Genomic DNA, 17,754 nt, shown 5'->3' with positions numbered 1-17,754 from the left:
GCTCACTGCTAAAATCTAAAATATCTCAAACCACATATTACACACATAAAGACCCCCAGGAAAGTGTTCTAAATCTTCTAAACGTCATTAACATATATTGTTTTGCAAAAATTACATTGCTTTGTTGTGTGCTTAGTGTGCAATACCAACTCTTTGATTCACAGTTGTGCATAAAAAACAAAAAAAGGAGAAAAAAACAAACAAAAGAAAACTTGCCGCAGCATAGTGGCACATTGTATAGAGGCTATGAATTAACACAAATGTAAGTTAGCGATATTGTCTTAAGACATTATGTGTGGTGTGTGTACCATATCTGGAAATGTGCTCTATCGCGATGTTCTAAATCTAGATACATCACAGTCTTCATCTCACCTTGACTAAGACGTCGTAGTGTCAAGTAAGTGTGTGTGTGTGTGTGTGTGTGTGTTAGAGAGAGCGATGTAACCCTAACCCATATGGGGTACAACCACAGGCACAGTTTATAAGACCAGGCACTACCTCAAACCTGGAATTGGTTCAATAACGTTGTGCTAACTTTGGCTTTATTTCTTCTTATATAAAAAAAAACACACCCAACGACATAAATGTACTGATTCAAAAAAAGAAAGAAATAGTCTTTCTTTTTTGTGGTTGTATCCCATAAAGACTCATTCTGTTCCGTCTCCACATGATGAGCAGGTCTCAGCCAGCAGAAGGCGCTGTTTAGTACACAAGCTTCTTGGGAACCTCCCAGGTGAACTCTGGTCGTCCAAAATGGCCGTAGGAGGCAGTCTGCTGGTAGATGGGCCTCTTCAGGTTCAGCTCCCTGCATGGTGGTGGGACAGCAAACATCAGCTTTATTGTCACATCACACCACAAAAAGTACAGGTAAAGGGTTTTCTTCTGTGTTCATATTTACAAGCTTTTGCCACAAATGGTACAACCAAAAAGGTCTCTTAGTTTATAAGCTTTCCTACTTAGCTGTGTGTGTGTGTGTGTGTGTGTGTGTGTGTGTGTGTGTGTGGGGGGGGGGGGGGGGGGGGGTGGGTGTGTGCGTGCGTAGGAGAGATAGTCCGCCCCATTACTGACGACACTATCCCTAACCCTAAACTCGGTCTTAACCAATCACGTAGGTCCCTAAACCTAATCTCAGTCTTAACCAATCACATAGGTCCCTAAACCTAACCTCAGTCTTAACCGATCACGTAGGTCCCTAAACCTAACCTCAGTCTTAACCGTCTTGATTTCAAACTTATGGGCAGTCCCCGAAGGCTGGCGGGTGCATTTCACTCTTGTTTACCTGACGATGACTCCAGGCCTTAGGTCAAAGTTTTTGTTGACAATGCTGAGAAGCTCGGTCTCTGACTTCTGGGAGGAACCGTAGGTGAACACGGAGATGGAGAGAGGGTGGGCCACCCCGATGGCATAGGACACCTGTAGGGCACACACAGAGTGTTATAGAGGTCAACCATGCATCTATGCCGGGTACACAGGTGACCTGACGCCCCAGATGGCCGTAATTGTCCCCGGTTTCACAAGCTGGCGTGTCTCCAGTCCTGACAAAATAATATCTGAAGTACTGAAAATAGCCGATATGCATTGTGACACATTGTGAGCTTGTAGGTCGGCTATTTTCTGTATTTCTTGAAATCCGATTCACTGCAAGTCAGTTTGGGTTTTTTAAAATATTGTCATAAATAGTGTGGAGCTATATGTTTATAAACAGCCCAAACATGCAGCATCTATACCTGTGAGACCAGCATGCTTATATTGTAATGTGTGATCATCTTCATCTTTTTTTAGGCACTAAACATCTCACCTGATGACACGCTAAGCATTATATGGGCATTATAATGTAACCATGAATGGTACACCCATGGTACACCAGTCTTCTGATGCTATACCTAGAGTACACCACCATCTTTTGTCAGTGTGCCATGCGGCCCATGCCAGCATCTTTTGGGCAGTGTTCCATGCTATCCACCTTTTTCCCCGCCACGGTACTGGTGTGTGTACTTATGCCTTATGGGTTACAGGAAAAAGGTGGATACAGTGCATTGCCATCTTCTGACTAGAATAAGTCAGAAGATGGCAGAGCCCTCCACAAAAAAAATACATTTCTTTTTCACGACTTGAAACCCTTTTTTAAATACTTTTACTAGCATTTAATAATTCTAATTAGGCTGGGTCTGTGGTCTGACACAATTTGAATGCACAATACTGCTTGTACACCTGTTTATACAGTAGGCCTACTTCCTGTTTACAGCCAAGTACTATTAAATGAGGACAGGAAGCGAAGACCGTACGGTGGACTCCATGTTGCTCCCTGGAAGGAAAGAAACATGCGCAGTTGAGACTAAGGAAGCTGAACGCGGAAATGTTGGCTGCATATAGCCCATTGCGCATGTTTCTTTCCTTCGCTTCCGAACCTCATTTAATTAACCTTGTTTACAGCTACTTTCAGTGACTCACCTGCACCAGCACTCTCCTGCACAGCTTGGCTTTGACCAGAGACTTGGCCACCCAGCGGGCGGCGTACGCAGCCGAGCGGTCCACCTTGGAGAAGTCCTTGCCAGAGAAGGCTCCGCCGCCGTGAGCGCCCCAGCCTCCGTAGGTGTCCACGATGATCTTCCTGCCCGTCACGCCCGCGTCACCCTGTCATGTAGGAGAGAAGAACCACACAACATGGTGAGGAGGAGATCTGTGTGGATCCTTTTAAAATGACGAAAACAAAACGTATTGCATTAAGGCAGGGGTATTCAATGTATTTCAGGTCAGGCCAAGGACAGGGCAGGCCAAGGACCTCTTAGCTGAGAGGAAGAGTAAGATGAATCGGCAACTCATACTGCTATTAAATTTACTGTTTTTTCCATACAACTTTGAGACGTATATACTGTATATATATTTGGCTCACTGTCTCATCGATGTCTATTGACAGAACTTTGAAAGATTTAAGACCAATTTGGAGGTATTGCACAGGCTTTTCTTTTTAAGTAGGCCTACCTATGGTGGGTTGCCTCCAAGTGATGCTAGGATACAACAGCAGTGACAACACAGAAATGTGTGTGAGGAGGAATCAGTTGCGGCTTAAGGACCAAAAGGGGGTAAAAATAATAATGAGGACGACTGACTCCTTATGGGGTCCCGAACCCCCTGTTGAAAACCTGTGCAAGGACAAACCGTACCTGTGGTCCTCCGATGACGAAGCGCCCACTGGGCTGGAGGTGGTAGATGGTCTTGTCGTCCAAATACTTGGCAGGAACCACAGCTTTGATCACCTGATGGAGGCGACGTACAGTAAAGATTAGACATCACTTCTCTGTCGGAATCAAATTGATTTGTCGTCGTGTATATACGCCATTCATATTGGTTTTCAACCTTTTTAATACAAAGACCCGTTATTTCGTCTGCATTTGAACCACAGACCTCTCACACCCAAAACTAAAGAATATTTTGTTGTCGGTGAATATGATTTTGTCCACATTTCCATGCTGCATGTGGTACCAATGCCAGATAACAGGCAAGCGATGATCAAAATAACAATTACCGGTATTTTTCAATATCTAATTGTGTAGATAGTAAGTAATGAGAGCGTAAAATTAAACCCTTTTACAATCTCAAGAGATAAAGATCTATGAGGGTCCATTTGGTTAACCAACTCTCCATCATTTAGCTGCTCCTCAAGGACCACTGGTTGAAATCCGCGGTTGCATACTATAAGGCTCCCAGAAAGAGCATACTGTACCTTCTCCTTGAGGATGACTTTCTGCTCCTCCAGCGAGATACAGTCATCGTGCTGGACTGAGATGACCACGGTGTGGACTCTCTTGGGGATCACGGCGCCGTCTTTCTGGTCATAGTGAACGGTCACCTGTGGGAGGGGGGGGGTTAGAGGTCAGAGGTCACGGGACATTACGTACCAGAGTGTCTCCTGCAGGCCTCAGCGCTTCAGTCAGTGTCCAGTGACTGGGTTTATAGCTGTCACGTGGCCTAAACCTTAAAGTATACTGTAGTACACTAGTAACCCCTCGCTGCAGACCTAATTTTAGCCATTTTCCTCCTCCAGTACGTCCAGGCTGTTCCCCTGTAACCCAATAAGCCACTATCGCTTTCAATGAAGACCCCCCTATACCGGGAAGTCAAAACATTCTAGGCATAATAATAATAATAATATATACGATTTATATAGCGCTTTTCTGGGTACCCAAAGTCGCTTTACAGAACAGAAGTACAGACATTTTTATTAGAAAAACTAGTTAAAAGGTTAAAATGTCATGTCAAATGGCATGTCACTCAGGAGAGAACCTGCATGGTTTGGTTGTTGGACATCAACAAACAACTGTTCCTGTTCTTTGTAGACTGAACTCTATATCTCGTCCCGTATCGGTCGCTTATAGTCAATTATATATATTTTCTGGTGTGTTTTAAAAAATAGCAGATATATAAGCTCATAGTGCTGTGCTATGAGCTTGGTGGTGCACAAAGGAAGAATGCTTGGGGACTGGGCAGGACGATATGGACTAGTAACGTATTGTATCATATTACAGCATACATGTTGGATCGATGCTAACTTTATTGTGTAGTGCTCCTCAGTCAAGTGTGAAATACCAGGGTGTGGTGAGATTAGAAAGACTAATTGACATGACTTTCTTTCTTTCTTTTTGCACTTTTTTTGAGTCATTCCTCACTGTCTGTCTGTCTGTCTGTCTGTCTGTCTGTCTGTCTGTCTGTCTGTCTGTCTGTCTGTCTGTCTGTCTGTCTGTCTGTCTGTCTCCATCACTGTCCATAAAGACAACAACAACAACAAAATCATGTGTATCACAAAGAGGATACCTTCACGGATACTAATACAATTAAGGTAGTTATTGCTGCAAGTTGTGAGGTTAAATTGAAGATCTATGGTTCCCAACCTTAATTGTTTGTCCCACTAGTTACCATCAACGGTCTTTTGAAATGAATTATTTTCACATCCTGTTGGGAATAAATTGTAAAATCAAATCAAATTCCCCAATCTTTCCATGTACCCCCTGCAAGGTGCTTAAGTACCCGTAGAGGTACTTGGGACCGAGTCAAACAAAATGTAATGCCTCAACCACGCTTTCCAATTCCAAGTGCTTGTCGGGGTGGGGGGTCTGCATGCATCAAACGTCTCCTGGCTGGCTGCATGCGTTCCCAGCAGAAAGCCTCAGTAAAAGACGATGTCGCCTTGTGTTCCTACATCACATGCTGCTACTGTACTACTGTTCGTTAATTCAGTAATACTATACTGGCACCGTAACAATACACATGCCATACAGCACAATCTGGCATAAGTCTGAAAGCTTTTTGCTCAATTGACTCATTTGAGATATGTATGAACGACTTTCTCAAAGCCATTGTTCACCCATTTTTTTGATCTTTCAGTGTAAGAGCATTACATCAACATTTCTTCATAAACTGCTTCTATAGCAGTCAAAAGTCTATTGTTTTCCAGGGAACATAAACTTGATGCCTTTTGGCTGCCGTTGATCCAATTTTGTCCGCTGGCACCAAAGCCAATCCCCGTAAGTCACCCAACATGGAAAACAAAGAGCCAATTCATGAGCACTCGGCTAAAGCCTGCATGCGTGGAACCGCCAGTCTCACCTGTGTCTTGGAGTCGGGTCGCAACCAAGGAACGGAGCCATCACGTCTGAGTTCCGCCATCTTTGAGTTGAGTTTGTGGGCCAAGACGATGGTGAGTGGCATGCACTCCTCTGTCTCGTCTGTGGCATAGCCGAACATCAAGCCCTATAGGCAGGTGGAGAGGGCGAAGAAACAGTCAATCTGATTTATAATGATAATTGCACGATAACAATCGATCATCCAATACAAGTTTCCAGTAGGGTTTACCTTGCACCTGTTAACACAGTGCATGTGATTCTTGTTACCTGATTTATTAGGCCCAATGATGAATATATGGTTCAAACTACTTAAATGTAGGATATAATCTGTAACATTACTGACATCAAGCTTTTTCAGCTTACAAACATAAACATCGGCTATACTTTCGAATCAGGGAAAAAAAGTATTAAATAGGGCTTAACTGCTTAATGCATGTTTCGTAATAATAATCTAAATCTACAACGTAACTCAGATAACTGCGGTGCAGTAAAAAGGTTCGCCTCTGAGAGCAAGTATTGAAAGTATTGAAAAATGGAAATACTCAAGTATAGTAAAAGTACCTCAAAATTAGCTTAACAGCTAAAGCTCTCTCCACAATAACAGAACAATTTACAATTTACAATTTAGGCATTTAGCAGACGCTCTTAATCCAGAGCGACTTACATTTAAACAAGAACAAAAGCATGGGAATACATCACATAAAAGCATTTATCATGAAACATGCGTAAGCTAAGAAAGTAACAGTGGAATATCTATATAATGAAACTATACATACACTATACATATAAACTATAGATATTTACTACTATGCTATACATATGTACTATGGCGTGCTATGACTATATACAATACAATTATAGTGCTGTCTACATAACATGCTATAAGTCTGTGTCAAATGCTATCTAAGCCAACAGAAATGCTATCTAAGGGGTTAGGCTAAGTGCTATGGGCCATGATGGAGTCTGAAAAGGTGGGTTTTCAGGCTACGGCGGAAGATTGGGAGTGATGCTGCAGTTCTGACTGCAATGGGAAGTGCATTCCACAGTTTTGGAGCCAGAAGGGAGAAGAGTTTGGGACGTGTGGAGTGTTGTCCCGGCGTTTTTAGTGAGGGTACTTCCAGCTTCCTTGCGTTGGCTGATCTGAGTGCGCGGGAGGGTTTGTAGGGTTCAATCATACTTGCAAGATATGGGGGAGCCATACCTTTGGTTGCTTTGAATGCCAGCATCAGAGTTTTGTATTCTGTGCGGGCAGCGACCGGGAGCCAGTGGAGGGAGCGGAGCAGGGGGGAGACATGTGAGAATTTTGGCTGGTTGAAGACCAAGCGAGCTGCTGCATTTTGTATCAGCTGGAGAGGCTTAAGTGCACATGCTGGTAGGCCTGCTGGTAGGCCAGTGGAAAAGACACTAGTTGCCACAATGGGGTGTTTGATTGATTGATTGATTGATTGATTGAAATCTTTATTAACAGTTTGTAGAATTTACAGTACATTTTAAGCACAAACTCAATACAAAGACTGTCAACTGTGAGTGGACGACCCAATTAAGCATTACACTTGTTTACAACAGGGTCCACATTGTTCAATTCATCAAAACATTTAAAGACATACAAACATTTAGAGACATACAAATAGACATTTCTCTGTAGGTAAAGAACAGAACAGGAATTCATCATATGGGAAGCAAAAAAGGGAAAAGATACTATATACAGTGAGGGAAAATGGGGTGGGGGGGTGGGGGGGATTCAGATTTTACAGAGGCCAGTTTCGAATTGCAGCCATCCGTAGGTGCCCTTTGAGAGCGGTTTTGAAGGAGTCAAGGGATTCACATGTCTTAATGACTGTTGGTAGGGCGTTCCACATTTTGGTGGCATAGGAGCGAAAAGAATTTAGTCCCTTGTTTGTGCCGAATCTGGGTTGTACATGGTTTGTTGTACTCCCTCTGGTGTTGTGGGTGTGGACTTCGTTTACATTAAGGAAGTATTTAGACAGGTACATGGGTATCTTGGTGGTGTATCGAATCTTGTGGACCAGACCCATTGCAAGATGCTGTACTCTGTAGTCGACCCTAAGCCATCCCAGCCTGTCAAAGTGGGCAGGGGTGAGGTGGGTTCGGGGGGTGAGGCCAAGTAGGAGCCTGACCAGTTTGTTTTGAGAGGTCTGGAGCCTTGTTTTAAGGGCCTTTGAGGTGCTGTGGTACCAAGAGGTGGATGCATAGTCAAAGAAACCTTGTACGAGGGCTCCTGTTAAGGTCTTCAAGGTGTTTTTGCTGACCAGTGAGGAGATCCTGTAAAGGAATCTTGTTCTTTGATTGACTTTTTTGATTACGTTGGTGGCCATTTTATCACCGGAAAGATTGGCCTCCAGGATGGAACCTAGGTAGGTAATTTCATCTTTTCGTGTGATAATATTGTCACCCACTCTAACCAAGAAGCCATCTGCCTTGCTGAGTTTACTATTTGATCCGAAGAGGATGGATTCAGTTTTTCCCAGGTGTAAGGATAGTTTGTTATCAGCGAGCCAGGTGCAGATTCTACCGAGTTCAGAGCTGAGGGTCTTTTCAACCTGCAGTTTGTTCCTGTCCGAGACCAGCAGTGCTGAGTCATCTGCGAACAGGAACAAGTTGCAGTCACAAGCTGAAGTCATGTCGTTAACATAAATTAGGAACAGTAAAGGCCCTAGTATGCTTCCTTGTGGGACGCCACAGCTCACTGGGAGGGGAGGGGACAGTGTTCCGTTCACCTCCACCATCTGTTCTCTCCCCTCCAGGTAGGATTGCATCCAGCTCACTGATGTGCTATCAAAACCAATAGCTTTAAGCTTGTTAACCAGTATGGAGTGGTTCACGGTGTCAAAAGCCTTTTGGAGGTCCAGCATGACCATGCCGCAGTATTTTCCAGCATCCACCTCGTGTTTGATGTGGTCGCTCAAATAGAGGAGGCATGTGTCAGTGGAGTGGGATGTTCTGAAACCAGATTGGAACTCGTACAGCAATTTATTAGTGGCAAGATACTTTTCAACCTGTTCATAGACTATTTTTTCCATCACTTTCGAGATGGAGCTTAGAATAGAAATAGGGCGGTAGTTGCCGGGTTCTAATTTACTCCCTTTTTTGTACAAGGGGGTTACTTTGGCCAGTTTAAAATCTTGGGGGACCTGTCCCTGTTTGATGGAGAGGTTAACTATATGGGTGATGACTGGAGCTATGGAAAAGGCTGAGTCTCTGAGAAATTTGGAGGGAATATTGTCATGGCCAGTGGCCTTGTGGGGTTGGAGGGCACTCAGTTTTTTAAGTACCTCCTCGGTTGTTACCATTGCCATTTTAAAATCATCTTTACAAACACCAAGGTTTTTGTAGAAGGCTGTGATGTGCTCTACACCAAAACGCCCAGAGTGGGAGGGCAGTTTGCTAACCAGCTTTGTTGCAATGTTTGTAAAGAAGATGTTCAAGTGGTTGGCTACATCGAGTTTGTCAGTGATGAGGGTGTTATTCGATTTGATGTTTATGTTAGTAAACCTGGTTTTTAGTTTCCGACCACAGCCTAGTTGGTTGTTTAGTAACTTCCATAGCTCCCGAGGATTGTTTTTGATTTCCTCGGCTTTATCATTGATAAAGTTACATTTGGCTGATTTGGTCATGGCAATTACACCGTTTCTTAGCTTGTTACACTGGGCTTTTAGGTTGCACAGTTTGGTTTGGAGATCACTGTCGAAGCGCTTGCACTTGGCTAGTTTGGACTTGCATTTAAGAAGTTCAGAGCATTTGTTGTCTCTGGCTTTCATTGCAGTCAGTATGTCCGAATTCATCCATGGCTCCGAGCGGGTTTTGACCCTGACGGTTCTCAAAGGAGCCATGATGTTTAGTACTGATGTAAATTTGGTTTTAAAGCCAAGCCATGCTTCTTCGACTAGTGAGCTCCTGAGCACATCGGACCAATCCAGACTCTCCAGTTCAAGGTTAAAGGCCTCACTAGAGTAGGTTTTGAGGTCCCTAGATATGACTGTTTTGTGACAGTCAAACTTTAGTTTTTGTATTTTGCGGGTACAGAAAATCATAAAATGATCACTGAGCCCACATACAATAACCCCTTTCTTTGAGATTCTGGATTTGTCCGAGGTCAGAATGAGATCAATGACAGTTTGAGAAGAATCACACACTCTTGTGGGTTGGGTAATTAGCTGACTGATACTATGCAGATCACAAAACCGACTAAATGACTTGAACACAGGAGCTTCCTTATGACGCATATCCGTATTGTAGTCGCCAATCAGGATCTTCTCTACACATTCCTCCCCAGCTAAGCACCCCTCAAGTATATCATAGAACTCATTCTGATCAGGGGGTCTATAGACGGTGCCCACTAATACCGATTTAGCATTTTTGAAAATTAATTCAACCCACACAGTTTCAATTTCATCATGCTGCAAGTCAGTACGAGTAATGTATTCAGTATCTTGGTGAATATACATGCACACGCCACCACCATGCCTGTTTCTGTCATTTCTAATGACTGAGTAATTTTCTATTTCAATCTCTGGGTCTTTAGTAGACTCATCAAGTTTAGTTTCAGAGAAACACAGTATGTTTGCCTTACCGTTCTGGAACAGATGTCTGATCTCAGCTAGTTTGGGACTCAAGCTATTCACATTCAAATGGAACAGGTGAAGGCCGTTTAATGCGACGATTGTGTTAATTTCGTCTGTGTTGAAGTAGTCAGAGGTGTGACCGAGGATGGGCGTGTCCGCGGCTGAGGTGTGAGTGGGGAGGGGCGGTGGAATGTGGGGGGTGGCGCCGTTGAACATGTCTGAACATGTCTGAACATGTCTGGACATGTCTGTAGGCCAGGTCAGATCCATCCTGGTGTCTGGGTCCGTGGCTGGGGTGGGAATGGGTGGTCTATTATCCTCTGTAGTCCTGGGTTGACTGTGGGTGTGGGGGAGGGGGTGGTGTTCCTCGTTCAGCTCCATGATCACTGCCGCTGGGGTGGCTTCGGCGAACAAGACGCCTGCGGTGGTATGTGGGGGTCCGCTGGCGTTGGTTGTCTGCAGTTCATGGGCTGATCTTGAAGTTGCGTCCGTGGTCCGTTCCGTGGGGGAGGCGCTCGAGGCGCTCGCGGCGCTCTGGAAGGCGTGGAAGCCGTGACGCGTTGCGATGGGAACGTTCGTTGTTTGCGGAAGCAACAGTTGCTGCTGTGAGTGCAGTCTCGCTTGTGATCGGGTAACCGGTCCAGGATTGAAGTGAATATCTCCCGATAGTAACAAGAAAAGAATAATCACAGTTCTGCGATCCATCTTGCCAGTCGGGGGCTTGTACTTGCGATTCGGGTTTGCTGTTAACAGGCCATGAATCGCTGCTGACCCAAAAGAAATATGCTTACATTCATCGCCAGTTAGGAGGTAAAAATCGCTGTGAAACTCCTCCGCTTCGATTCCGTGACGTTCCATCTCTTCTTGGTGGTGTAAGGTCCATGTTGAATTAAAGTATGCGTCCGTAATCCATAGCATGAAGAGGAGGAAAAAGGCGGAAAAGGTTGAAAACATAGCTAAAAATCGCTGTTGTCTGGGGAGCTCTCTGAAGTGCGACCGATCCGTTCGAGGGTCAGCCTGTATGTGTTTATAAGTAGACTACAACTGGAGTACTTTCCACCACTGCAGGCTTGTTTGATGTGCCGGGAGCAATGCCCAAACCGCACCAATGATTCACCAACGCAACTCCTTGCAACATGCAACTACCATTACCCCCAACTGGAGCGATGCCCGTTTGTGTCAGAACAGGCCAGCTCCATATATGGAGATATAGGGGTGATCAGGACCAGAGCCCGGGCAGATGCTTTTGTGCTGGTTCTGGATAACCGGAAATGCATGCCCAGTTATTTATGCCCATATATGGAGTTATTTGTCAAGCATGCCAAATAAGGCTTTTGTGTTGTGAGTGTTGTGATGTCACAACAGGCCAGCTCCATATATGGACCCTGGGCAGTGGCCCTGTGGTGGTGTGGAACGTGTGTGTTCTCAAGTTACGTGGATTACAGACGTACAGAGACTAGCATTTATAGATAGATAGATAGATAGATAGATAGATAGATAGATAGATAGATAGACGGCAGTTGCAGCAAGGAGTTGGTTTGGTTGACCTTAAAACTGTTCTGTTGCAAGGAGTTGAGACAAGTTGTGAGTGCGACTAGTTGCAAAGTCCAGCAGTGTTTCCTATACCTGGTCTCCAGCTCCAATGTCCTCCTCTGATCTGTCAATGTGGACACCCTGGGCAATGTCTGGACTCTGCTGCTCCAGGGCCACCAGGACGTTACACGTCTTATAGTCGAAACCTGCCGCACGCACGCACACATGCGCGCGCACACACACACACACACACACACACACACACACACACACACACACACACACACACACACACACACACACACACATACACACACATACACACACACACACACACACACACACACACACACACACACACACACACACACACACACACACACACACACACACACACACACACACACACACAGGGACGGACCAGGACGTTACACGTCTTAAAACCTGCAACTGGGCTCACCCTGGTGTCATGACTGCTTCTTGCTCTGCTTCTTACCCATGTACTTTAAAGGTAGGGTAAGTGATTTTCTTTGGTTTTTGTTCAGTAACGGGAGTCTCTCTGTCCTGAAAATTGCATTTTCAGGTCGTGAATCGGGATAACAATTGTATCCAGTCAAGATATAGAGCACTAACGCAGCCCGGATACAGAATAAACAAGTGGAATTGTAATTTATGACACAAATAAATTAACAAAAAGTTTGGAACTGGAACAGTATAACAATGTTTCTGCTAAATGCTTACTCTCTCCTGATTGGCTGAAATTGTGTCACCTACCTGAACATGTATTTTCTGTTTATTAAAGAGTTGGAGAGACAGGGAGACCCCATGTTACTGAACACACACTCTGTAGCAATGATTACTATCAGAATATAGGGATTTAACCTTTTAACAAAAAACCTTTTGTTTTAACCAAGAAATATCACTTACCCTACCTTCAGTGTCTTTCTGATATACAGTACTAGCACTTTTATCAATCGATTGACCCTTTATTGCTTTTTTTTGTCCATGCACTCCTTAAATATTTAACATTGTTGATCACTTGTAGGCATATTTATAAAAGCTAATGAAATTGCAAATAATACACATAATAATACCCATATTATTCTTTTTTGCTTTTTGCTTCCTCCAGATGGGTGTCAGCTGGCATGGAGCAAGAAGTCGACCGGAGCAAATGGAGGGAAATCGTCGCCCAATTTTCCAGTAGGAACGGGAGGACCTAAAGTCTAAGTAAGTCTTTTTTTGCTTTCGTTAGTGATGTGAAAATTGGACCTTGTCCTTGTTCTTGAAACAGAGAGCAGACTCCCTGGGATTTGGCTGTGCTGCACAGAGCAGATGTTTCCATCTTAGTTCCTCTCACCTTTGTCAGAGTTGTCGTAGCCGATGTGTTTGATGGCGTCTCGGACAACCTTCTGGTAGTCCACGTTGGCACGAGAGGTGATCTCGCCACACAGCAGCACCATGCCCGTCTTGCACACAGTCTCTGTCAGTGGTGTCATGAGCCCGGTTAGGCCTATACTGTACAATCTACTGTGCTTGTGGCATTGTGCACAATCCAATGTATTTATGAATATCTTGTGATTAGGGGTGCAACAGTTAATAAATAATAATAATGAAGAAAAAAAACGATAATTTAATACAAAATATATTATATATCCTTATTTTGGGCCTGTCATTATCAGCGAAAAGCTTAAAAACATCTCGTAGAAGGCTTGTCTTTGACTTAGGTGAACTTTCTAATACAATCAATCGTCATAATCTATGAATGTCAACTGTGTGTCACAATGATAATTAATTGTGACAATGTGCTATTTAAAAAAATAATACAAATAATAAACACAAATATTGCGTAAATGTTGAATAATCTTGAACACTTAACGACACACAGCTTCTGGTTATGGGGGTCCCAGACACGAAATCTTTTCAAAATGGGGATCTGTGGCTAAATAAATGCAATTTGCGGGGTCCTTGACATGACAAAGATTGAGAACCGCTGGTCTTTAGGTATACATGTGTTTAGGTGACATCTTGTGCATCTTGGTCTGACGTGACAGAGTGCCACTCACCACAGGCCACCTTGGCATCGGGGTCCTGTCTCAGATGGGCGTCCAGCACCGCATCGCTAATCTGGTCACAGATCTTGTCTGTAGAAAAATAAGGACAACAAACAAGAGGAGCCACGGTTAAAGACAAGTATATCGGCAGGTCCAGACATGGTTATATAAGTGTAGTAGAACAAAACTGTTGCAGTACACACGTGTGTGTGTGTGTGTGTGTGTGTGTGTGTGTGTGCATGTGCATGTGCGTGTGCGCGCATGCGCGAGACGCACAATCGCACCATGATTTGTAGACCAGTAAATCTTTGAGCTGCTCTTTGCAGCCAGTAATCCTGGCTTAACGGTGCCGGCCAAAGCAGACATTTTAAGACTGTATTAATTCTCCACATATTCATGAACATTAGCTAATTAACCACATTTCAAACTTGGCATTCCTGTTTTGGACATGTCATTATAGGCTGAAAATAAAACAAAAAATAAATAGCACGTCAACAAGCTTGTAGATCAGCTGTTTTCACAGCAAGGCAGGGCTTACTTGGTTCATGTTCATCCTTTCATTTAGACATATTTTCTTGACCTCGTATAGCATGTAGACAGATGCTACGTTTGATGTTTACCTGGTGCCCCAGTCTCTCTCTGTAGAACTACATTGTTTCTTTTTGCACATACAGTATTTACTTGACCATTTACCCTGCTGTTTGTTGACCAGGGTTCATGGCATTTAATCTGATCTTGCACTTTGTAACGTCACTCTGGAAAAACAGCTTCTGCTGAAATGCCTAAAGTAGTGAGACTGGCATCTGGTAATCCCAGATCTCATTAATTGACCGGTGTTTATACAGTACGTCTGAAAATGATGTTAATTGTTTTGAACGGGAAGAGTGTTTTGTTTTGTTGTTCCTCTCCTGGGTTGGATTCCAGTGTGGGACAGCACAGTAGCAACCAGACAATACAATCCCCCCCCCCCCCCCCCCCCCCCCCCCCGCCCATTCATCTCTCTCTTTCTCTCTGTCATGCTGCTGAAGCAATGCAATGCAAAGGTTACATCAGAAACATAAAAACTATTTGCTCATCAATCATCATCAACATAAGTTGCTTTGCATGCCATGATGGGAGGAGTTAAATACAGTTTATGTTAAGTTTTAAAACAATGGAAAGAAAATGTAAAAGTTTTTCATCATAGTTGCAATATGCACACGGTGAAATCCTCAGGGATCAATTATAATACAAATAAAACAAACGCTTACTGATAATCTCTATACTTATAAACTTTACTCTACATACTCGTTGTCCGATGCAATATTGCAACAGATGTCACATGCTGCCGGGCCATGTACGTACCTCTCCTACATGGTCTGTTTTCCGTGTAACGTCCATACCTATACACAAATACTGAGTATTTGTGCGTATACTTCCATACGGTCCCACTACCAAGAGACTGTCCCAAGTGTCTGTGGGAACCGTCCAGACCTCAAGGTCTGTTATCAGGTGGAAACGTGTTGACTGTGGCCTTCAGAGCCAAGGCCACGCAGCCGTGTGCCAAACTGCAGCTGACCAAGCAGCTTCCAGTCCCATCACAGACGTTAGGGAAGAGGGACACATGTTGGGGACAGACTAGCTAGAGGCCCATGGAATCTTATCGTGTTCACGTGGCATCTCATTACAGGAAATATGTATTGAAATAAAATATTTGAATAGGTTTGTCTGCAAGGGATACTGTGACACCACACATGCACTGCAGTCTGCAGTATAGATGGGCAGTGTTGCCTTTTCTGGGAAATGGCAAAGTTATGAATGTGTTTTAGCCTATATGGAAGAACTAAAAGTCTTCTTCTGCTCTATCTGAACTGTTTATTGTACTGTATGAACTTGTGAAGATACAAGTAGACGGAACCTCTCTGATTCTAAAGTTTTACTTCACGGTTAAAAGGTTATGAATCTTCATGACACGTCATCAATGTTTCACTACTACTTATAGTGACATTCCAAATCTTAACTGTCCAGCCGCATATTATGATAAAATCCTAACAAATTGTCAATTTAAAGGTTACACATTTCCAGGTGTTTTACAACATTGTTTAGTCCAAAAACTGCAGAGCGGGCAGAGTGCATTTTAACATTTCTGATTGGATGGTTAAAACAAACTAAGAAGCTCAACGTGGTTCCAGGAGATGGGAGGCCACAGAAAAAAAGGAAAGAGAACTATGTTCGCATACATGCACGACGCATGCACGTGTGCGCACACACACACACACACACACACACACACACACACAGACACATGTGCACGCACACACGCGAGTGCGTGCACAATTCGTCATTCTTCAAGAAGGACATTTTTATAGTCCATAATCGTGGCTCTAAGTCCCACAGCATAATTACACGCTTTGTATTGCTGGCTGTGACAGCTGATTTATTATGTCAAGCTTTGTATTGCTGCTGTAACAGATGGATTTATTATGTCCACACACATGTTTGGATTTGTAAATAACTCCGATTAATCTCCGAAACCTAGCTGTATGTACACCGTGCAGGGAGGTGAGTCGTATAACTGCAAAATGTAGTACTGGCTCACTATACTTTTCACACATCGGTCGGTTTCTCAGTTGACATTTCCTTTTTTTCTTTTTTAGCATGCAACCCTATACTCCCCCCCCCCCCCCCCCATGAAGAATGAGAGCGTAGTAAACACATGTTGAGTAAGAGTCGTATATCAATGGAATACCGTTTCATTCAAGCCTGGATAGTGAATGGAGTTTAGGAGATCTATGTAATTTGTGCCAGCAAAGGTTGGTCACTGTTTGAACCATATCATCTCTATATTAATATTAATAATAATAATAATAATAATAATAATAATAATAATTGCAGAAAATAGCAGATCTATGTTGTTGATCTTGGGGGTTTTTTGGCAAAGAGAGATTTGGTGTAGAGAGGTGTTAAAAAGAGCACAAAAAAGGCCAAGAGGTTTAGGGATAAGGGGTTTAGCGGTGACGAAAATGTAGCCCTAAGAGACAGGCCAAGTTGAGTTTTGTCACAAAAAGTGCAGACATCACCTGACCTCTGACAGTGTGACTGTCACTCGTCAGTCATCAACAGAGAAACAAATAACACTGGAGCTTTCTCTACACAGAAGTGGTTCGCAAAGTGGGCTCCATCAGGAACCCTCAGGGTTCCTTGTGGGGGGGTTCCAATTTTCAAAATGGACCCTTTTACTTTAGTTTAGGGGTGTCCTTGGGAGAAAAAAACCCAAAGAAAGTTTAAGAACCACTTCTGTACAGGAAGCCCCATGCATGCAGTTGTGGTTCAGCCTCACCTGGGTGTCCCTCTCCCACAGACTCTGACGTGAACATGAAAGACCCATCCTCCAGTGAATCACTCATTCTCTACACCGCCAGGCAGCTCGCAAAAAAAATTAAAAAGGAAGAGAGGAAAAAAATAACCACACACACACACACACTCCGGGGGAGAAGTAGATAGAGGTCCTCAGTCAGTTGACAGGGAGTTGTGGAGGTCTGCTTCTGGTTCAGTAATCCTACTGGGGTCTGGAAGGCTTGTGAGAGAAACACACAGAGAGGCAGAAACAGAGAGAGAGAGAGACAGAGAGAGAGGTAGACGAAATAGAGAGAGAGAGAGAGTTGAAGCCCTGCAGCCAATACAAAATCTATCCTACAAAACAGAACGTCTATGTGCACATGGTCCTATATATGGCTAAGACAACACACACACACACACACACACACACACACACACACACACACACACACACACACACACACACACACACACACACACACACACACACACACACACACACGTACACACACACACATACGTCATGTGAACTGGTGTGTGGGATAGACCATTCCAGGGGGGGTGTTGTTGATGGGAGGGCTCTTCCCATTTGAATACTCCCAGTTTAACCCCTTGCGTGCATGCTGCTATCAGGGTGATTTATTACTT

General features: G+C 43.8%; 1 protein-coding gene across 2 annotated transcripts; it reads right to left on the bottom strand.

The window, feature by feature from the left end:
* Nucleotides 1-535: 535 nt before the first annotated feature.
* On the bottom strand, nt 536-17,385 carry mat1a (methionine adenosyltransferase 1A; the record flags this gene model as incomplete). Of its 2 annotated transcripts, XM_083774515.1 has the most annotated exons (10): nt 17,108-17,385; nt 13,801-13,878; nt 13,095-13,217; nt 11,831-11,943; nt 5,605-5,748; nt 3,725-3,850; nt 3,165-3,257; nt 2,452-2,634; nt 1,280-1,413; nt 536-805 (listed from the first exon to the last, which is right to left on the bottom strand). In XM_083774515.1, the coding sequence occupies exons 1-10, from the start codon at nt 17,172-17,174 to the stop codon at nt 703-705; spliced, it is 1,164 nt and encodes a 387-aa protein (XP_083630641.1). In that variant the 5' UTR covers nt 17,175-17,385. The 2 variants fall into 2 exon arrangements, with proteins under 2 accessions (XP_083630641.1, XP_083630642.1); XM_083774516.1 differs by lacking the exon at nt 536-805 and having other exon boundaries at nt 1,276-1,413.
* Nucleotides 17,386-17,754: the final 369 nt, after the last annotated feature.

The sequence above is a fragment of the Protomyctophum parallelum genome (assembly GCF_964188405.1).
Source record: "Protomyctophum parallelum genome assembly, chromosome: 10".
Classification (NCBI taxonomy): Eukaryota; Metazoa; Chordata; class Actinopteri; order Myctophiformes; family Myctophidae; genus Protomyctophum; species Protomyctophum parallelum.
Note: the sequence above shows the minus strand (reverse complement) of the source record. Positions and strands in the feature narration are given on the sequence as shown.